This window comes from Chenopodium album, chromosome 2 (assembly GCF_948465745.1).
Source record: "Chenopodium album chromosome 2, dcCheAlbu1.1, whole genome shotgun sequence".
NCBI lineage: Eukaryota > Viridiplantae > Streptophyta > Magnoliopsida > Caryophyllales > Amaranthaceae > Chenopodium > Chenopodium album.
In genome coordinates, this window is record NC_137835.1 from 17,896,967 (window position 1) to 17,920,117 (window position 23,151).

At 36.5% G+C, this 23,151-nt stretch overlaps 2 protein-coding genes and 1 non-coding gene across 3 annotated transcripts; all 3 read right to left on the reverse strand.

Moving 5' to 3' along the window:
* Positions 1-3,443: 3,443 nt before the first annotated feature.
* LOC145608797 (U2 spliceosomal RNA) lies at positions 3,444-3,640 on the reverse strand. Its single transcript, XR_014105897.1, has one exon. It is a non-coding gene; the product is annotated as a U2 spliceosomal RNA (small nuclear RNA).
* A 541-nt stretch (positions 3,641-4,181) lies between these two features.
* LOC145583913 (uncharacterized) lies at positions 4,182-8,940 on the reverse strand. Its single transcript, XM_081640865.1, has 4 exons — positions 8,683-8,940; positions 8,147-8,565; positions 5,247-5,289; positions 4,182-4,838 (listed from the first exon to the last, which is right to left on the reverse strand). Exons 1-4 carry the CDS (start codon positions 8,801-8,803, stop codon positions 4,402-4,404), a joined length of 1,020 nt encoding a protein of 339 aa, XP_081496991.1. The 5' UTR covers positions 8,804-8,940; the 3' UTR covers positions 4,182-4,401.
* A 5,379-nt stretch (positions 8,941-14,319) lies between these two features.
* Positions 14,320-20,804, reverse strand: LOC145583921 (uncharacterized). The gene is made up of 3 exons (XM_081640871.1): positions 20,350-20,804; positions 15,040-15,147; positions 14,320-14,922 (listed from the first exon to the last, which is right to left on the reverse strand). Exons 1-3 carry the CDS (start codon positions 20,665-20,667, stop codon positions 14,611-14,613), a joined length of 738 nt encoding a protein of 245 aa, XP_081496997.1. The 5' UTR covers positions 20,668-20,804; the 3' UTR covers positions 14,320-14,610.
* Positions 20,805-23,151: the final 2,347 nt, after the last annotated feature.

The window sequence follows — 23,151 nt, forward strand, 5'->3', positions numbered from 1 at the left end:
TTTTTGGCCCAAACCTTTTATTTATTTTTATTTAATTCTTTTCTTATTTTAGCCCGAATAATAAAAGCCAGAAAAGGCCTGAAATTATCAATCGACACTTAAAAAGCCGAAAGAAATTAGGGTTAAAAATGAATTTAGACGGAAAATGGACTGGAAATTCCCGCGCCACGGCAGACTGCCACCGTGTCACGGGAATCCTTCCCGTCTGACGGTGGGACTTCCCGTGACACAGGAGGTCTGCCGTGACACGGGACATTCCGTGTCTTTTCCGCGTAAACCCTTGACGCATTTTATATCCCGTTTTCTGAAAAATTTCCCGCGTCACGCCAAAAGTATACCGTGTCACGGGAAAGTGTACCGTCTGACGGTGGGGCTTCCCGTGTCACGGTATAGTCTGACCGTGTCATGGGATACGTTTTTAGGGTTTTTATCATTTTAGGGTTCCGTGTGCTCCCTCAGCACATTTTCCCTATAAATACCCCCTCATTTCTGATGAACGGGGCACCGAGTAATTCTCTGATTTAATTTTCTCTCTTCTATGCTTTAGCCTAAACACTAGCCTACCCTTTTCACTTCAAAATTCCTTATTCAAGTACTCAAAGGAGTCCATACTTTACTCGTGGTTCTATCCTTAAGCCAAGGCGTGAAAGGTAGAATTGTTTGAGGGTTTGGCCCCAAAATCAACTTTACTTTATTTAATTTAATTTAATCGTCGTTTTATTATTTCCTTGAAGATACTAACTCGTTTATTATTTTGTAGTTGCAAACAAACAGAATCAAAGTAAGAGTCATGCTCCTTTTATTTTTATTATTTTTCTAACGATTTTATGTTGTTGGAATTGTGATTAAATGGTTTTAATATTAATGTTATTCTATTATTGATCACCATATTGCATGTTTAAAGGGAATATGTAATTGAAAATCACGCCTAAGAAGATAATTTGGACAACCGATTTAGGATCCTTTTTAATCTTGTTGTTTAATCAAGTGATCACCAATATTTTAGAATTATGTGTGCATTAATATTAAACCAATTTAGTTAAATAATAGTTTGGAGCGAATTGAATTATTGTTTGTATGCCTTTGAGATCACAGGAATGCTTTTCAATATAAGAATCGAGTAGAGGCCAATACGGGCGAATGTGACTCCATGACTCACTTCGTACCATCATCCCCGATCCTCCTTTTGTGGTTCTGAACCATATGGAGTTAGTAATCTCATGGATTATGAATGGGGTGTAACCTTCACGGGTCAATCGTTCTTGCCTTCGTTGTCCCTTATTCGTGGTTGCCTTTTATGATCCGTGAACGGTTTACAAGTTCCTTAAAAACTTGTTGGCGGCTCCCTACTTTATTTGTCCCTAATCGTAATGTCAATTCCCACTTCCTATGAGTGCCAAGCATATTCACCACATGCTTTTAACGTAGGCGCACTTCGAGCGACGCCTACAATAGTGAAGATTCTTTTCCCAAAATCCCAAGTGGTCGTGGTTTTTCTCCTTGTCATGGCCAAGGAGTTTTCCACGTAAAATCTCTCTTGCATTCTTTAGTTCCTTTAGTTAATCTTTCAGTTCCTTTAGCTAACTTAATTTTAATTCCGCAAAAAGTTTGGCTAAATTCTCATACTATAATTCAACCCCCCCTTCTTGTAGTATTCTTTAAAACAACACCTAGTCATATCATAACTTTTGTTTCTTATCAATTTCAGTCATCCAAAATTTAGTGTAGTAAAATATGGTTACATAGGAAACAATTGAGGATTGAAGTAGTTTCATGGAGTTAATTCTATTACAAATAAGAGAAATAACTCCATTTACTAACAGCACTTTTTCGTGCAGCAAGCCTCACCATGCAGGAGAGGTTAACTTAGGGCTTGTTCTCATTGACTGAACTGAACTGAAATGAGTTGAGCTGAACTGAACTGAATATTTTATAAGAGAAGGAAATTAGGAGCTGAACTGAGCTGAACTGAACTGAGCTGAACTGAACTGAATTGAACTGAGTTGAATTTCAACGTAAGAGAACAGGCCTTTAGTTTTTTTTTTACTAGGGGTTATCTGAGTTTTTCAATCAAGGATTACCTGAGTTTTTCAGTCAGGAGTTATTCGTTCAGGGGTTAGTGGATTATTAGAGATGATCGGACAGGGGTTACTTGAGGGGTTCACTCGGTTAAGGGTTACTCAGTCAAGGATTACTCGAGTTTCTCAGTCAGGGGTTACTCGATGTTCTCAGTCAGGCCGCATTTAAAAAATTGTGACTCGAGTAACCCCTGACCAAGAAACTCGAGTAACCCGTGAGAGAAACTCAAGTAACCCCTGACTGAGAAACTCAAGTAGTCCCGGAAACTCGAGTAACCCCTTACTGAGAAAACAAATAACCATGTTAAACTCAAGTAAGCCCTCACAGAGAAGCTCAAATAACCCCTGCCGCACAATACAACATGCCACATATAAAAATTTGTGATTTACTAATTTATAGACCTAGAAAAGCAAACTCATATCAAATTCCAAATATTCAACATGAAACTTGAAATCATCTAATTCAATTTAAACTAATCAAATTCGGCTTGATAATAATTTTTTTTAATTATGATTGATTCAGTAAAATAAGCGTTGTATTGGTAATTAAATGGAAAATTACACGACCCAACCTAAACTGAACGTCTTGTTAGAAAATGACCTGACCCAAATTGATCATATTCAAAATCAATCTGAATGACTTAAGTCATTGTTATTTGCTACAGTTAGTATAATCTAAGAGCATGTGTGGTTTGAGTATTTTTTAGGGTGGAAATGTTTTCAATTAAACCATTACCATTATTAAGTGTTTGGTTAGAAGATTTAGGTAACAATTACTATTATCTAGAGGTAAAGGGGAATTTTTTTGTGTTGTTGGCCACATCGTGTAACCGTGGTTACTCGGTTATGAGTTATTACCATCGTGTGTTGTTGGCCACATCCTGGCCGAGTAACCCATAACTGAGTATCTCGAGTAGCCCCTGACCGAATAACTCGAGTAGCCCCTGACCGAATAACTCGAGTAACCTCTGACCGAGTAACCCCTGACCGAGTAAACCCTCAACCCTCGAGTAACCCTGATTGTGTAAGCACTAATCAAACCCCTCGAGCAGCCCCTGATCATACCCCTCAGGTAACCTCAAACCAAAAAAAAATTCGAGTAATCTTGAATCGGAGAACTCGAGTAACCCCTAACTGAGCAACTTATGTAACACCTAACCGATTAACTTGAGTAACGCCTGTCATACGGTGTGACCAACCACATATAAAAATTAATGAGTAACTTATGTAATAACTAACCGATTAACTTGAGTAACGCCTGTCATACGATGTGGCCAACCACGTATAAAAATTTTCAAGTATTTCCTTTCTCCCTTTCATTTATTTCCTTTCAAGCTTGATTAACAAAAACTAAACTGATGATTGGTGGGGTGCGCCAGGCCCGTGCAGTAGTGCAACGCATGGGCGACGCTCGAAGACCCCAATAGCAAGCTATTGTGATGGGACTTCCCCCTTAAAAAATAAATTTAATATCGTTGTGGGCCATTGGCCCACGTATCAGATATTAAACTGATAAGAACAGATACTACACTTGATCTTAGCCAAAAGGCCGAGAAAGGTATGTTTGCAACGATGGTTCACTTCTTTTTTTATAATCTGACAACTTCTCCATCTTATTTTCTTAGCCGATGTGGGATTCATTTATATTCCGGAAATCAACATATAGCATACTGTTCTAGGTAGGCTTGCTTTGAAATAAAAATTAGTTATGTTTGCTTGATTAAGTAAAAGTACAAAGAATAGTTGTTTACACTGCCTAAGTTTTGAGTTTCGAATTGTAGATAAATGGATTATTTGATCCTCAAATTTTAGTTTTAAGTTTTCACCTCGAACGGTTATATATATTTTATCACTATATAAGCTTATTAAAATTTATTTTAGTTGTATTTTAAACTTATTAGACTTATAAGTAAAAATAAGGTGAATAAAATAGGTCTTGACATTAATGTTTTAAATCTAATTTAAAATAGGAGCTTAAGTTGGGTGCATAAAAACTTAATACACACCCTGATATAAGTGGCTAAAAAAATATTGAGAACGTAAGAAATTACGAAGTATAATTGAATTTCAGCTCAAAAAAAAAAAAAAAAAAAAAAAAAAAAAAAAAAAAAAAAAAAAACTCTATTACTCCCGTAGTATTACTGTATTAGAACTTAACAAATACTCTGTAACTATTATACATTTCAGATTCCTGTCAAATAAGCAAAAAAATTTAAAAATACATTAAATTCCCTCATCTCTCATAACAAGTTCATAACAATAGGAGAAGCACCACATTTTGTGCACCGTCCATAGTTACATAACCAATTCCGCAATGCAGAACTCAGATAGAATTGACCGAGTCACCATCACTGCTATCACTTTCACTGCTGCTACTGCCGCTACCACTTCCACTGCTGCTTCCGCTACTATCACTCCCACTGCTGCCACTTGAGCTGGAGGTGTGGTCTACCCTATCCACTGCATTTACCTGGGCTCTTAAGACCGCAGCAGCATCAACCCCGTCATCATCATTGACGTCCACATCAGCAATCTCGACATCCATGTCACTTTGCTGCGGGATGTTGATATCAATGCCAGTATGGGGTACTGCTTTTTCTTCAGCACTATCTTTGACAGGCCCTAATGCATCATCGTCATCATCATCATTCATTATGTCTAAATGCTCTTCCAGATCAAAGTCCTTTGAGTCCGGCGATGCCATAACATTTGATTGCTGAGGAGGGGTAGTGGCTGACTTGTCAACTCCAGGTTTTCCCCCTGCACCAAGACACCAGAAAATACATATGATTGAACATTGGCAAAAATGTAGCATACACGTGTCCCAATGCACAGAAAAGTGAAGCTGGGAAAAGCCTGCAATGCATCTAAACTTTTATTTCTATTTCTATTTAGTTGACACGTTCAATTTAGGCACACATATTGAGGAGAGGAGAGGAGAGGGAGTGAGAGAATGATAACGCAAGTGGGGTAGCTAGTAAATGCAAGGTATAAAACTTACCCAAAAAGGAAACGTGTCAACTAAAAAAAACTTCCTAAAAGGGAATACATGTCAACTAAAAAAAACTTCCTAAAAGGGAAAACACGTCAACTAAAAAAATGGAGGTAAGTAGTAGAGAAAGATGGTAGGAAGAGAGAGAGAGAGAGAGAGAGAGTATTTCTTCTTACCTGAATTTCCAGCATCACCAATATCGATTCGCTCAACTTCAACCTGAAGCATTGATAGACAAACACATAAAAGAAGAAGTCAGAACCTCTTAAAGGCATTCATAAATGCAGAAAGATGAACACTTAAATCTTTTTGTGAAATTTTAAATAAATGTAGATAATATAAAAACACTTCGTATAGTGAAAGAATAATTTCATTAACTCTAGGTAATCCTCAAGCAGAGCCTATCTTTGCAGAGACATTACCAAATATCAGGAGCTTATGACCCTAGACATAAAAACTGTTATGTAGTTCACTATGGCCACTCAGCAGCAAACTCCTTTTCACAATGCAGCCAAAAGAACACCCACTAAATCAATGACTCCTGAAAGCCCAATCCTCAGGGTGTTTGACCAAGCTTCTAAGGCAGTTTCTACTTTCTAGGACCCAAAAGCTAAAACTAGGCCAAACACCATGTTTTAGGGAGGTAGTTTCTAGTTTCTACTTCTTCAAAAACTCAAAATAGTTTCTAGGAGGGCTTAGAAGTAGAAGCTCCAAATTGGAGCTTCTCAAAACAAATTCCCAGGGAGCAGTTTTGCTCATTTAATGAAACTTTTACAGAGTCAATTCTACCCTCAAACAATTCATGAAATCCTCAATTACCCAAATTACAATCACCTCATGTCCTCTCTCATCTTCTTCCTCAAGTGTAAACACTCCCAAATTCCCAATTACTTCTTTTAGTGATAAGAAAAAGGAAAACTCACTAAATTCACAAAAGCACAGACTTGCTAACCCAAAACCAAATTAAACATAAGAGAAGGAAACACAGATCTACAGTCTTTGTCATTCACCGAAAGAAACCACTCTTTAGTAAAGCCACAAGCAATTTAATTGAATTACAAGCTAGATATTTGATTAAACTCCTTTTGGTGGTCATGCATGTATTCAGCGTTGTAATAGATCAAGACTGTCGATGGCAGAACATTGTTGGAGGAGAGAGGCGGAAGTGGTAATGGCGTCATGGCTGAGTTTCTTCAATAGTGAATGAAGATTTTTTTTTTTTTTTTTTTTTTTTTTGAGGGGATTGTGAATGAAGATTTCGAGCGCAAAGATATTAAAAAGAATAAACAATAGGCGAAAAAGTTAAACTGCTATTAACAAAAATGAGCCAAACAAGGTTTCTAATTTCTATTATTCAGAATCAGTTCTAGATTTATGTGGCCAAACAATTTTATTTCTCAGAAGTGTTTCTCCAAAAAACAGTTTCTAGAAAACTATTTCAAAGAAACAGAAACTGTTTTCTAAAAGCTAGGCCAAACAGACCCTTAGTCCCCATCTCCCTTCAAATCCTAGCCATGAATGGGAAAGAAAGGTAGACAACATGATAGCCAACAGACAGAGGAAATGGATCAGGCATGACCTAGAAATGTTTAGGCAACAGTTCTACAGGCACTAGCCCAACTACCTAAAAGAGGCTCTCACCCAGGAGACAGGGAAGAATGGAAGGGTGTCAGCAACATTAATATAGTGATAACATAGAGGTTTTTTCCCATCAGGAATAATTTTTTATGCACGAGACCGATGATCACAGATACAGAATAAAACTTTTTCCTATACAAGTAGATCAGTATACTTCCTTACTGCTTCTATTCTTCAGGTCAGTCCGCCATGGTTGCATCATCTATGCTATGTTTGGGTTAATAAAAAAGTTGCAGCTTTTATTCAAAAAAAATGAAATTTGCAGCTTGGTTATGCAGCCCTATTGTTTTTAAGATTTCTATTCAATGGGATATTATTGATGATTGATAGGATAATTCTAGTGTTGTTGAGGTTTATCATACAATAAAGCAATAATTAACATATAGTAGTCACTAAATTAGAGAGAAATGAATCAGAGAAATTTTCTTCCCTTATCATGGCCTTCAGGAGAAGGAGGTGTACGGTGGGGGGAAGGAGGGGATATGCTAATACCCTTCCACTTAATCAGTTGATGCTTCAAAATTATGAGTGTTCCATCCCACAACCTTATTTACATCTGTAATGTATTAACACCAATACATCCTAAGGGAGTAAGGGGGGAACTTCACTACTATGGAGTACCATATTTGTCCTACAATGTTTTGGAAATGTGGTAGCTATGAATTAGAATGGAAAATATACATAGTATCCTGGTGAATAAAAGGATTATGGTTGCCTCCTAGGACAATAGTTTGACGAGGACAAAACGATCATACAAGGGCAACAACGTTTGACAATTGATAATCCGGAATCCTCCATTGGCCCACTTAACCTTGATTACTAACTAGTACCATAGTAATTTAACAATAATTTTGGCGTATAAATATCTGGAAGCTACCAATTATACTAATGCATGTCCTTAGAAATTGATCCTAAGTCCACTTTATAGTTTATACGTCATTATATTCAGCAACTTATGATCAGCAGCAATTCAACAACGTAACACATCAAACGACCACTAATCAATCAACAAATGGCAAGAAGGGTGTTTGGGCTATCAGCATTACTAAACTCGCAAAGTCCTATACAAATTACTCCAAAATGAGAAGAACCAAAACCAGCACCTAATTGAAAGCGCACTTCAAATACATACCCCCAATCAAACATGGTCATAAAGCCTAATGATTCAGTATATAACTCATCCTCTAAATTACTAAGCACTAAACTAAACACCATTCCTTGATGGATGAAGCTAATTAAAATAGAACTGGCTTTCTTTTTAACAATGCAATTATCAATCAACCATCAATATCCCCCAACAAGCACTATGCATACGCCTCCACCATCATATTTGCACTAATTGAACACATTATCACCACACACAATATAATAATTCAACATTATAATAATTCACAACATAATTAAGCTGAAAATGGATGTTATGAGACAGAAAACTGACCGCAACAGGCGGTGCCGGAGGCGGCCGAGGAGGCGTAAACGCAGGCCGGCTAGTATACGCTTGAGGCTGATGCTGAGGCAGCACCTGAGGCTGAGCCTGAGGTTTACCTCCTCTGACTACCGGCGACGAACCACCGTCCGCGGCGGAAGATGCGGCCAACGACGCGGCGGAGGATTCGCCAGGCAAGCGATTATGGCGCAAACGCTGGACAGCATGATGAAGGCGTTCAAGGCGGAAACTATAGCCGTCAAAGAACAAAACGCCGTCGTTTTCCTTGTAATCTTCGCCAGCATTACCTTCGAAGGTAACCTTAGGTTTACCGGGTTGATTGTTGTTGAATTCTACGCTAACTTTGTTGTCCTTCGTCTTGTGCAATGCTCCTGGTTGAGTTTTATCGATCGATGCCGGCTTAAAGTCATCTGAAAAATCAAACAAATTAATTTGATTGAATCAGTAATGGAAAATGAAATTTGAAGAATAAAATTGCAGAATAAAAATTGAAGAGAGAGAAAATTGAAGAAGAAGAAGAAGATTACAGCGTAAAGTGCAGAATTTGGAAGAAGGTTGATGATCTTTGAAGGAAGAACCTAGGGTTAAAGTATACCATTGATCTGGATTTGGGGATGTGCTTGGTTCTTCTATTTTGTTCATCGACATTGAATTTTAATTATTTCAACCAATAATTTTTGCGATTTTATTACAAGTTCTTGATAATTTTATTTGTTTGAGATTTGCAGAAATTGCTTGGAGTGGAAATAGAGCTGAGCTGCTACAGAATTCAGTCATGTGTTATACACTTTTATACGAATGGATTCTGCTTTCGGCTTTGAAAGCGGTTTTGAGTTAGGATATGTTCTCTTCATCTAATTTTCAGTTTAATTCAGTTTAATTTTAATAATTTCAATTTAGTTCAATTCAACTCCAATAATTTAAGTTTAGTTCTTAACTAGATTAATCTCATACGTTGCACGGTTTAAATAGACTTTACTCCGTATTTATTTAAAATAGTTGTCAATATTCTTTATTCGATATAGTGTAATCATAATCTTATTTATTAATTTTGAAAGACATATTGTAATTGTTTAGTTTTAGAACTTAGGAGAAAAAAATGATGATGTCAAAAATAGCTTTGGCGGGAAAAATTTTCATAAGAAATTGACAAGTGTCCTCTAATGATGTCAGTATGTTTTGTTTTAGTAATAGTTAATAGATTTCATTCTCTCATAAAATATTCAGTTCGATTCAGCTCTTATAAGTTCAATTCTATTCGGCTCAATTCAGTCAATTCTATTCGGAATGTTTTTATTTGATTCAATTATTATGTATTCATTATATCTAAATCTCTTTGTAGATGTCGTATGACTTTATTTATGAATCCATTTTATTTCAAAAAAAAAAACAAGCCCTTAGGGTCGGGCTAGTGGTGAGCATAACAAGATACCTCGTTAAAATTCCTAAAATCGAAACTTGTTGAACAAGTTTTTAGAAATTGGGAACAAGAACCGATGTAACCATGTAGGTTCCGGTTCCGGTTCCGGTTTCGATTCAGGGTACCCTGTCTTGTAATATACTTACTAATTTTTTGCAAATCTTTTTGACAAAAAAATTGGTTGGCCACTAATTTATAATGTTTACAACTCGCAATAAAACAAACTAATAGTAGTTGTCTAACAAATTTAATACATATTTATAATTGTAATTTTGATATTTATTGGAATTGGTGTATAATTTGAAATTTAGTGATACTTTTATCAGGTTACATGGTACCCTACATGTTCCGGTTCCAAAAAATTTAGAATTGGAACATGTTGCATTAGGTTCTTCATTTTGCTACCTGAAACCGAAACCGAAATCTCTTGTACAGGTTTAGGTTTCGATTCTGGGTACTCTGATTTTTTTGCTCACCCCTAGTCCGGCACGTCAGTTGTATTGGGTTGTATTCATTGTGGGTACAGCGACGGTTGTTTTATTTTGTATGAAACATATACTCCCTCCTTTTTTAAATACTTGCTCCATTTCTATTTTTTGCACTATTCATTTGCGCTACTGTGACTAAAGTTTGTGATATATAAATAAGAAAAAATATAGTCTTGTGGGTATTTGTTACACTCATCTCAATGAATAGATTATTAATTTTCAATTGTTAGAAATTATACTTATTGATAATTAAAGATATTATTGACCAAAAATTAGCATCAGCATACGTGCCCACGAAAGATAGATCAAGTATTTAAAAACGAAGGGAGTAATAACTAGTACTTCCTCCGTTTTTATTTTATTGCACCATTAAGACTTTTACACAATTCACTTAATCTTCTTTGACCATCATTTGTGATTTATCCATTAGGAAAAATATAGTCATGTGGGATCTAGTTAGATTCGTCTTGAAATCTTCTTTTCAAATATCAAATTTTTATAATTTTTACAAAAGTATAATTAAAGATATTAATAGCTAAAATAATGCATTGAAAAGCGTGAAATCCCTCATGGTGCAATAAAAAAATAATGGAGGAAGTACAATATATTCATAGGGTGGCAATTTGATTAACCATATGAAAATTGGGTTGACAACAACAGATCTAGTCTGTTTAATTCGGGTATGCATGTTTGGTTAAGATTACTCTTTTAACCTATCTATCTCGGTTTGAGTTGGGTAATTTTGGGCCAAGATCTATTGCGTTAGTGTCGTTTGGATTAGGACAACTTTATATACGATTCGAATAAATTCATATTGGGTCCAAAACGGATTTGATTGGGTTAATTATTATTAGGAAGACCTTGGGTTAGGTTGATTCTGAATTGGCTAATTTCAGTTCGATTAAGTCCAATTTAGTTTTAGATCAATTCTAATTTAAATCCTTTTCAGGTTTGGATAAATTGGTCAACTTGGATGAATTTGGGTCAAGTTGACCAAATTCAATATTCAGAAAAGGTCATTTTAAAACCAAAGTAATTATTGAGTTTTTAACTTATTTTTCTCACTATCAGATCATTCATAAGTCATTTTTCATATCGTAACGCTTGTTAGTGTTCTCATTAGATTAGTTCTTGTATCAGTTTTATCTTTTGTTTAATATAGATAGTAATCTATCAATATGTCATTAGCTTCAAAACTTATCGTCTCACTTATATTGCTATATTAAGTTAGCGACAATTTAATTTTAATTATTTGGGTTATATAAAGATAAATACAAGAGCTAATCTAATGAGAAAACTAATAAGTGTTTAGATTAGGTCAACTTTAAATCAAGTACCCACTCAGGGTCTTATAAACTAAATTTATAATTCATATAATTTTGGAAATTTTCACTTTTGCTACCGGCAAAACACACGTACTTCACTTTTGTTACCGAGGAAAATTTTAATTTTATTATACTACCATACAAAAACAAGTTTGGTAAAAATTGCTACCACTTAACGGAATCCATTAGGGTTCCGTTAAGTTTATTCAAAAAATTAAAAAAAATATTTTTTTTAAATAAAGAAAAACCCAGCGACCATCCCACCACCTTCAACAGCCAGCCCCCTCCCGGTAGCCACCCTCCCCTTTCCCCCCTGCAGGTGAACGGTGCCCAAAGCGTCGCTCGGCGGCCGACGACTCCACTCCCCCTCCCCCTCCTCCACCTACACAGCCCACCCCTCCCTTACCCCTTCTCGTTGCCCCAACCCCCACCCCGAAACTGAAAAACAACCCCCTCCCCATCTCCCCACCGGAATTGGCCCCCTCCCCTTCCCCCACCCTAGATCGATCCCCCCCTTCCCCCACCCAAAATCACCACCCTTAACCCTTAAACACCAGCCTGAAACCACCCTAAACGGGATTTAGGTTTCGTTTATGGTGGTTTGGACTGGTGTTTAAGGGTTAGGGGTGGCTGTTTTGGGTGGGGGAAGGGGAGGGGGGCCGATTCCGGTGGGGGGTAGGGAGGGGGTTGTTTTCTAGTTTCGAGCTGGGGGTTGGGGCAGCGAGAAGGGGATAAGGAGGGTGGGCTGTCGCCGGCACCAATAGGGGGGCCGGGGTTCCTGGGCAGCGATGGTGGCTGGGTGTCTTTTTTTTCTTAAAAAAAAAAAAGAATTCATGGTGGGTTGAAGGTGACTGACGGGGAGGCAGTGAGGGTGTCCGCGGAGGGAGGGGTGGCAGTGAGGGTTGTTGATCTCACTAACGGAAATTGTAACTGAAAGTGTTAAGTGGTAGCAAAATTAAAATTATGTGATTTGTGTGGTAGCAAAATAAAATAAAACGTTTGATGAGTAGCAAAAGTGAAGTAGGGGTGTTTGAGTGGTAGCAAAAGTGAAATTAACCTATAATTTTTGCATTGGAAATTTATAACCTTTTTTTTTCTAATGAGTGTGCACTTGTTATACTCATTTTTACTCTATAGAATAAAAGAAAAGAGGAAAAATATATGCAAAGTCAAGGATTGAACGTAGAATTTGAGATACAAAAGATGTAATTTGAATTGTAAATTTGTAATCCAAAAGGTTAAAATAGTTTTCACCGGATACTCTAGAAAATGCTTGAATTCTGAAATGCAATTGAAAATCAATTGAAAACTACCTTAATAGATGATATTTGACCTAAAATTTAAGTCAACATGCTTACTCCCTTCGTTTCATAATACATGACACAATTTCTATTTTTATCCGTCCCATAAAACTTTACATGTTACTATGGAATGGGACCACTAATAAAAAAATATTTTCCCACATTTTCTCTCTCATCACCTATCCCACCTCACTTGTTGTTTTCTTATACTACGGAGTATAAAAATACAAAAGAAAATCTTTTATATAATAAATAAATATTTTAAATAGATCCACTTGTAATTTTCTTACACTACGTGTCCACCCCGACGTCCCAAGCATTGTAGGACGGAGTGAGTACTAATGTAGTAATGTACTATGGATGCCCAAATTAGCAAATTCTTTTGTTAGGGTGTTTGGTTAATGGGTTATTTTACCTTCTATTTTAATTTTTGTTGTCTTTTATATTACATGCATTTTACAAATTGCTTGACTAAAGATTTACACTAGAAATTGCTTGGGTAATAACTTAGATTTACAGTACATAATAGGGTTAAAACAAAAAACATACGGAGTATCAAAGTTTTTGGTTTTTTGAAACCTTTTGGGATTTGCACAAATTGATGTTGTGGTGCCCAAAATGTGTTAAAGGATAGACGTATAAAATAAATCAAGCTATATTCTTGGTATGATACTAATATCTAAGCTGCGTACATTGTACGTTACAGGATTCAGTGCCAAGCAAACTTAACCATCATCACATCGTGATGAGCGCGCCCCAGTTAACATTCCATATTGACAAAGTTGTCAATATTGATGGCAATTTCGCAATTTTGAAGCATCTTCAATTATTTTAATGTTTTTATGTGTTGTAGCTGACATGGCAGTTAACTTAACATTAGAACAAGGTTAACGGTAAGTCTGAACACCCCGTTTTCTAGAAATCACATGCTCTTTCCCACCCCGTTGAATTTGAGAACACGATCCTCATTTGCTCCTAGAAATCAATTTGGTCCTGTGATCCTCATTTGCAACACTTTAAAATTTGGCGGAGTTTGAGACAGTGAGTTACGCAATTCATGTTTTGACTTCGGAGCCCTCAACCCAGATGATGTGAGCTAACCTTACGAAACCCTAGCCTGACCTCTTACAAACAACACTGAATTTGCCGCCCGACCTCCAACTGCAACTTCAGTGTTGCAATTCGACTGATACTGCAATTTAACTCCACAACATTTGATGCTTGCTCAACCAATTAGCGCTACTAGGATCTGGAGACTCCAGGATCTGCAATTGGAATGGGGGGGGGGGGGGAGATGGAATGGGGGGAAAGCTGAAGTTGAAAGAGGGGAATTGCCAACGGGGTCAACAAAATCAGGAACGGGATGTCAGACAGTTAAGAATTGACGTTGCTACAGAATCGTTAAGGGGCAAATTCACGTTGACGAGTGTACCCTTACTTTAGCTGGGAAAATGACGCTATTGGCTTCATATAAACGACCTCTGTTAACATGACATATTAACAGAGATTTTCTCCATAGTGATATTGTCTAATTGAGCCTTAAATTATGAGTGGTAGCTGTTTGGCGAAAAATCTCCTAAGCCAGTCATTACACATATGACATATCAGTACATATTACTTGTACAAAATAACAACGTACCAAAAAAAATAGTCATTTTTAAGAAGTTACTTAGGCCAAGAATCAAAATCTTATACCAAAGGTCAATATTACAAGACAAAATGATAAGCAGAGAACGACTAATTAATCACATTAACTCAATTTCAATATACACTGCTAATAAAAAAAATACAATTACATACCAAAACATGTTACATATTTCCACACAAGCCTGCTGGAGGATCAAAGGAGAATAAATTGAAGAATCGTGCAATTGCAAAAGCAGAGAAAACCTCTTTAGAACACACAAGACACAGCAGTAAATCAGAAGAAGTTGCTGAATTGATCAGAGAGAGACTTCCGTAAATTGGAATACAAGCCAAATAGTGAATATTGCCGTAGGTTCTGCACTTCATACCAAGAATTAAGAACTGAATAATGCTTATCTGTACCAGAAAAGGCTAATTGTATGCCAAGGCTGCAATCCATAGATCCACCTCGATTCTTGCAGTCGCTCATTCTGATTGCACAATCCACATTGTTCAGGCAGACAAACTTAGACTTGCCTTTACATGATGCACAACCATCCCTTTTCCAAAACAAATTTTGTAGTCGGCCTTGCTTAAATTCTAGAATCTGCTTCCACAAGAGCAATATATAAGCCGTTTAAAGAGGAATAAGAAACAGAAAAAGAAAACCATGTGATTTATTCAAAAAAAAAAAAGAAAACCATGTGATCTCTGATATCCTTACCAGAGTAAAACTTGTCACTATGTGGGTGCTATTTGCAACAAATGTAGGAATGGATCTTGCAGCATATTTTGAGCCAGCAAACGCCACCATATAACCACCGGCTGAATCCTGAAAATTCAACATCCCACCAAAGTTTAGGATAGTCCTATTTAGAAACAGGTATCTCACTCGGCAAAAGAAAGAAATAAGATTATGTAGATGTAGGACCATTTTGCTTAACATCTCTGTCACTACAAAGTCAAGCAGCTCCAACAGATGATATCATCAACGAACACTTGAATGACTATTAATTATTAGATACACAGCAACAAAAGTTGAGTACTAACATGCCAGTAGAGGATATATGGCACAATCATCTTAAGTTAGAGAAGAAGATTAACATGTCAGGATCAACTAGCATAATCAGAAGTCGAGCAAGTTTATGAGATGAAGCAGGATGAAACTAATATATTAATAAAGTGGTCACCACATTTACGCTTGAATTAAGACCTGTAGAAGTGTAGATATCTAGTCTGAATCTAATTGATCACATACAAATACACAATGCCCTTGCATTGGGAATTGGGAACCTTGATGTATATACTATACTGTGAAAGAAAAAGGTACCTGAACCTGGGAAGTATATAAATTATAAAGTGAAGATTAGGGAAGAGTTTCTGCATGATTTGATTCAATCAGAGGCCAGAGCTACCAAATTTTCATTTCTCCAAAAGGACTTACAGGTATAAGGTGTACATATACAGTGCTAGGAGAAAGATGTCCATGAAAGCCCAAAAGAGAGGCAAATGGATCATGAGAGATTAGTTTAGCCGTTTAGGGGAAAGAAGTAAGAGTTATAATAATTATATATGCAAGCATTGAAGCCTCTATAGAAGGATTAAGATAAATAAATAAAAAATTGTTTCATAGACGTGGGAGAAACCCACCTAATGCAACGGAGGGCTTGGAACTTTTTTCTGCTTCAGAGAAAATTTCAAGGCATTAGTTCCTTTCAAAGATTTGTGGAGGCCAATGTGCCACAAAGGAAAATGCATTTCATATGCACTAAGCTCACTCCTCTTTATCCCCTCTCTCCTTTGATCTTAATAAAATAATAAAGGGCAGGGCATTTAGTCCTTGTCAAAACGCTAGCATATGTAGGCTGACAAGTCAAAGTCGGTAAACAATCATTCTTACATGTGCTAGCTCTCTTTTTCTAAATTCTAGTCTTGGACGCCTTGGTATATATACATATATATATATATATATGGCCAATTCTAAACTAGTAAACTACAGGAAGTGCAAACACTACACAATAACTGAAAGAGCAAAACAGCACTTGCAACCTTAGTTGCAGAAGGCCATATAAAGCAACTTTTCAGCAGCCTGCCCATTCAGAAGTATGCATCCCTCTCTAACACAAACTTAAAATAGCTAAAATAGCATTTCTCGAGGCAGTTTATTGACTTTATTCTCCTTAATACCCCAAAGACTTAAGTACCAAATACTTGGTCAAACTCGTGCCCTTAAATATTAGGCGGCTATCATGTAGCTACATTTCCACTCTCCACGTATCAGTCATCAGAAAAACTCATTCAGCAGAAGTTTGGTTCACAAGCTACTTTAGGTTTTGAATAAGGACTTTAGGGCAGTATGGGTTGTGTCTAATTTTGTTTGATGATGAACTTTTCTCTTTAAACCCCATAACTTGGAGGATGAATATAGTGGGATAAATTATAATTAGTAATTTTTCTAAAACAAACACAAGGTATGGGTTAAACAAACCAACACCTCATACCTGAATTGCAGAAAGCAAGCACCCTGAAGCTAAGGCCTAAATTCCAACAAGAGAGAACTGTAAAAAATCATCTTTTGTATATCACAACTAGATCACGGACCAAATTCTTGTCCACCAAAACATCCATCCAGGCATGTGAGTGATGAGACATACATAAGGCTTGGTGTTTAAAAAAAAAAAACACTAGGAAAAAAGCTAAGAAAACAACATACATTAAAAGTGCATGCCTAAGGAAATTGGGGAGCGGGAGAGAGCACGATAATTTTACATGTGGGGGTGTTCTGAAATTCCAAGCTCAATAAGCTGAACAGTCTATGTTGACTTTCCCTAAATCAAAATTCATGGGGATGAGAGCTTCAATTCACTATGTTGTGGATCTATGGAATTTCTGAAACAGAAAATGTACTAATGCAACAATGTAGCTTAGATTTTGGACGATGAATCTCGAAATACTTGCTCCTCTTATATGGTTTTTAGATGTAACACAAGGGGGTGACACAGATTTATGCAATTTCAATGACTTGCCTTTGCTTTAATGAGAATAATACGACTAAAGAAAGGAATTAAAAATATATCTTTCATCAGCCACCAAAACTTCCAACGCAACTAATCCACCTCCACGGCTCTGCCGTACATTGTCCAACCACCACCACCACTGAAATTGCACTACTTGGTGGGCGCCTGAAAACAGTATCCAGAAACTCTTTTGGCACCTGATTTTCTGGCTTCTAGTGATGCTTGATTTTCTGGTACCATTGAAGGTGGGTGCTTTATTGAATTTTATAAGTTGTTCTCTTTTAAAACTCTCTTATTTTTCTTGAATGTTCTCTCTTTTTATCACTTTACTCAACCTTTTTTTCAAACTCATTTAACAGATTATCTTGTTATGTCCCTTTTTATATCATACGGTTCCTTACGACAATTCATGTTAGCCGACCCCCCCCCCCCCCCCTTTTTTTTCTTTTTTTTTTTTGTTGTTGTTGTTGTTGTACTAAAGGTGGGTGCTGATGGTGGGCAGCGAGTGGAGGTGGTGGGTTTTCATGAAGGTGAAGGTAGGGATTGGCAGATGCTTGATAATAGAAAGGATGACAATGGTGGATGGCCATGGCTTGCAAAGAAAACCGGAAGCTTGGAGATGATAAAGATCATGGTGGGCTGGACACTGTGGACAAGAGGATCGGGGGAACAAAAGCTGGTAGGGACACAGGGTATTACTACAGTATTTATTTGAGGAACCAGTATAGCGAATCCAAATATCCAATAATAAAGAAAACTAAGGATATTTGATACTTCTTTCACAAGAATGCTTTTGTTACGGCTTGTCAACTAGTCCACTATCATACTTGTACAGCAATTAATATACTGGGTAATACTATGAAAGCCACCACCACCATCCCCCTTCCCTGGAGCGTCATCGAGGACTATTTAGGAGAGCTAGAGCGCGTAAAACAATACTTATAATAAAATTGAAATAATGAGCATATGAGAGCTATTGCATTTCTTGATCAACTTAAAAGATAACATAGTCAAACGAGCACCCAATAGCAAGTATTGGACGCATAATGGTCTTACCAAGTGTTAGGAAAGGAGTTACTAAAAGTCAAAGGAAATATATAAACTCTAGGTACAGCTTAACTGGTGACAGAATCATACAGCTCAAACAATAGAACGACATCACCTAGACAAACCAATTGAACTACAGAATCCAAGTCCCAAACTAAAAAATCTCAAGCCTTGCAGAGTATGAATGGCTTAGTGCCACAAAAATCACAATAAGTGGCTGTTGAACAACGGTAAGACTACAGCATTAAGAACAAACATGTTAGCTTGTGGGTCTATAGACTACCTTAAGTAAGGACATGACTATAATGCCCACTCTCACTGAACAAGAATCTTCAAACACATCAAAAGAGAAGAGAAAAAAGGTTTGGGGGGGGGGGGGGGGGGGAAGGTGGGTCATTTGTAGTACATCAGCATGAAAAAAGACCAAAATTTGCATTTAATCATTGTAGAATACAAAGTAAACAATGTGTTTCAAGATCTTCTTTTCCACCTTAATAAAATACGTTTCAGGAATAATAAGTTTAGATAAAGAGCACTAAGCCCAAGTAAGGAAAATTAGTTTAGAAAAATTCATATAAGGGCCAGTGTACTAAGTTTACATAAACTCATACCAGGGAATACAAGGTGCAAAGAAAATACACCAATTAAATAAATATCAAATGAATCGAACCACCAAACTGAAAATCTAAGACAAACATGAACCGAGCTGAATTATTGGGACGAAACCTACTAGAATGGACCTGAATGGACTGAACAAAAAAATATGCTCAAAATAACAATCCTAACTCTAGCCACAACACCAAGGTCATGTCTTTCAATGCCAATAAATTCAAGAGACAACTCAGCGTCCTTTTGATTTACAAAGAACTTCTCAATCTATCACCGGTCACCTATACATAAGGTTCAAATATAAAACATACAAAGCACCTAGTTTGACCTATAATAAGACAATAAGTACACTCTAGTCGAGCAAAAGAACACCCCATATCTTTCAATAACATATGGCCCATGAACATCTAGCAATTGAAAGGATCCCAAAACATCAACTGCTGTCACAAAATATAGAAAAATTCTCTCACAGCTTACGATAGCTCTCACTCACTTCACATTTAATAATCAAAATCCTATTGCCTTGTATTTGGAGGAGAAAGAGAACTTTGGAGCACCAGAAACTTTGTGAAATGTTTTCAGTGATACATGGCTCGAGAAACACTCAGTACCATAGTAAAATAAGCAAGCTTAGATTCTGATGCATTGGCAATATTGCTGATGGGGGCATCAAGATTGCTAAAGGATCCTTTCTCAGTAACTTCAACAGGAAATTGGCACGGCCCATAATATACAGTGTGCCCAAGTTGCAAAGATGACTACAGAATGAAACAACAGTGATTTAAAGGCATAATACCCGATAATCTTTGTTCCAGCTGAAATGTTTTTGATGAATCCAACCAATCATAGAGTACAGATCCCAAGGTTTACTCATTTTTTACATCCTAAATCCCTACAAAACGCCTTCCAACAGCATTTTGGCACTAAATTATTAAATCACATTCATCGCTTGATATCGCTACATCAATACAAGCCAAGATTAAATAAAAACCACAGTCGACAACCCGTTCCTTAGATTATAATACATTAATCCAATGACACCACATATCATATAGACAACCTTATCCCAGTAACTAAAGATATACAATCTGCTCAACAATTAGGTTAAGCACTCAAATGTATGTCTACCAAAACAAAACCCAAAAAATAGAAAATTTTCATAGTTCAAACAAATTGAAATACACTAGCCATACTCAAATCAATACGATCCGATCTCACAATAAAATCAAACAACACTTCCGAATTCAACCAAACAAATTCAAAACCCCAATAAAAACAAGCCCTAATTCAACAGCTATAAACGATAATCAAAACCCTAATTTCAAAAATCGGGGAAAAAGAAAGAAGGAAGAGTAACATACCGGGCTGAAAGAAGAAGCATTGATGGTGAGAAGAGAGATCTCATCAACCTTAGGTCGGAAAAGCGCGATTTGAGAGCTACTGGAGGAGAGAGAAAGTCGTCGATCGCAAGGAGAAAGCTGAAGCGAGGCATTATTGTTGAAGAAGAAAGAAGTTTTGGAAGAGAAAGCAAGGCCGAAGGTGAAGCCATCGTCGCGCTGAACTGTAGTGTCACGGCAAGGGGAGTAGACATGGTTGTTGTCGCCTGCTTGAACTGAGATTGTTGTAATGGCGAGGATGAAGATGGCGAAGGTGAAGGTCCACCTTGAAGGTCCTCCCATGGCGGAAGAATGTTCTGGAAACTGGAGTTTGTGGGGTTTGTTTTTCCGGTGAGAGGGTGATGGAAGAAGTGGAAATAACGTGGGTGATGTGATAAAAATTGGTGGAGTATCCAACTTTGGACAGTTGGATTTACAAGTTTGAATTAGGATTTTTGAATTACCATTTGTTTATACTCTCTCCGTATTTTTTTAAGTGTTACACCTATTAAATCTAGTCGTGTTTTAATAAGTATTACACTATCCTTTTTAGCAAAAATTTATCTTAAAATATTATATCTCTCTGCTCTCATGTTCCCCACTCAAACCCACTACTACATCAATTTCGGCCGTCTTTTAATAAGTATTACACTTTCTTTTTTAGCAAAAACCTACATTAAAATATTACTTCATCCGTTTTCTTTTAGATGTAACACACCCTTTAGTGCGGTAATTAAGAAAGGTGGGGTTTACAACTTTACATGATATAATAAACTTTAAAATAGGATGAGTGGTTGTTAAGAGTGTAATTTTGTGGGTCATGTGCTTTAATAAGGGATATAGTATAGTTTTTTTTTAAAGTACTTTCCTTTTATAGTGTATTGCAAGTATTGTGACATTTTCTCTTTAGGAAAGTGTTGCAAGTAAAAGAAAACGGAGAAAGTATATATCTCTCCTCTCATGGTCCCCACTCAAACCCACTACTACATTTTTTATTATATCTCTCCCCTCATATTCATTACTTTTCAATGAACTATTAACCCCACTATTTTTCTTTTACAGTTTTTTGATACTCCAACTACTCCACTTACCTCTTATTTTATTTAAGCCAACTAAATTGTCTACAACTATGTACCAGTCAAAGTGTAACACTTAAAAAACACAAAGGGAGTATTTAATGAACTGATTTGAACTAAATTGATTGGAGCTGAATTGAACTGAATATAGCTGAAATGAATATTTTATGAGAGAAGAAAATTAGGAGTTGAACTAAACTAAATCGAACTGAACTGAACTGAAATTAAAATCTCAATTTTCTTAGTAAAAATTGCAGATAATAATACGTAGTACAATATTTGGCCCATTATTTATTTTAATAATACAACTTCTGAATTATGTATTAACTAGGGAAGCCTACGCGTGTGATGCGCACGATAACCTAGCCATCGTAGGAGAGTTATAAATTCAAACCTCAAAGTTTACGTACTTTGAGTTGCTGTTGAATTATACTTGTCTTAGGTCGATTATATCTTAATTTATTTAATTGTAGAAACATGTTTTGTGTTATGATTATTTATTTTGAAAATGATCATATATATTATAACTCGTCAATATACATATTACTATATAAAAAGGCAATCAAAGCTATTGCATCATTCTATAACAACAATAGGAGTGTTATGGAGAGGACAAAACCCTCATTGAACACCCTGGCACAAAGGATATGAGAATTAGTACATTTCCCTGCAATTAGATAGTGTTTGGACCATATAATGGAGGAGATAGCATTTATGACCTACGAGTATTTAATTGATGATGTATGAGTACATCTTAACTCTTTCCTATAATCATAAACTATAAGCTTTTCCTAGGATAAAAATCGAGTCAATAACACAGTAACTAAAGCAAAATACATCTTCAAATAGGCTCTTAATCAAAAGCATAAGACCATAGTACCTCCTATGTGAGACATAACTGCTACATTCCGTAGAAGACTCATCAAAAGAGTTGCTTTGTTTGACTCCCCTGTAAACACAACTAAAAGAGATTACAGCAAAAGTATTACTCTTATTTTTATCAATCATTTTAATGGTATCCAAGCAATTACACTCCACCACTACGAAGGTACCATTATTGCATTCACCGGTCAACTCCGCCAATCTTGAGTTGTCCCCAACTCCAACTGGATTCGGGCGTCTTCGAATAGCATGCTTATTCACCTCTTCGTATAACATAACCAAATAGATGGCACAAACTTTACATTTCCTTTAGTATAAAATAAACAACCAGCGGGGTCATCATCTTTATAGAATTATCGTGGTGGTGGGTGGTCGTGTCCGGGGGTACCAGAATGGAAACTGACATGTTAGCAGTATTTTCCAGCAACCATAAAAGGAGTTCGTGAGAAAAGAGGAAATTGAGAAATGAGGAGTTTTGGCCTTTTCGGTGGAATGATAAGGAGGAAGATAAACAAAAGAAATATAGCACAAAAATATGAAAGGTTAAATACTTAAAGGAAAAATACACTTAAATAATCCCAACTATGGGCGATTTACCTACAATAATCCCAACTATCGTTTATTCTACAATAATCCCAACTATTAGGTGAGTTTTCCTCCAGCAGTCCCAAAAACCGGTTACCTGCTGAAAAGGTAAACTTTTTTTTTTGTTTCTTAAATGACACATGTCAATGCATGAGTAGCCTAATATTACAATAAAAAAAAAAGGGAAAAAAAAAAACAAAAACCATCCCAACCACCCCTAGCCCACCGGAAACCACCACCAACC

Excerpts from the sequence above, each read along its gene's own strand:
- LOC145583913 (XM_081640865.1), bottom strand. The coding sequence starts at position 8,803 with ATGTCGATGAACAAAATAGAAGAACCAAGCACATCCCCAAATCCAGAT. Across the intron at positions 5,290-8,146 it reads CTCCGGCACCGCCTGTTGCG|GTTGAAGTTGAGCGAATCGA; the intron begins GTCAGTTTTCTG and ends TCAATGCTTCAG. Across the intron at positions 4,839-5,246 it reads TGGTGATGCTGGAAATTCAG|GGGGAAAACCTGGAGTTGAC; the intron begins GTAAGAAGAAAT and ends GTCTTGGTGCAG.
- LOC145583921 (XM_081640871.1), bottom strand. The coding sequence starts at position 20,667 with ATGGGAGGACCTTCAAGGTGGACCTTCACCTTCGCCATCTTCATCCTC. Across the intron at positions 15,148-20,349 it reads ATGCTTCTTCTTTCAGCCCG|GATTCAGCCGGTGGTTATAT; the intron begins GTATGTTACTCT and ends TTGAATTTTCAG. Across the intron at positions 14,923-15,039 it reads TAGTGACAAGTTTTACTCTG|ATTCTAGAATTTAAGCAAGG; the intron begins GTAAGGATATCA and ends TTGTGGAAGCAG.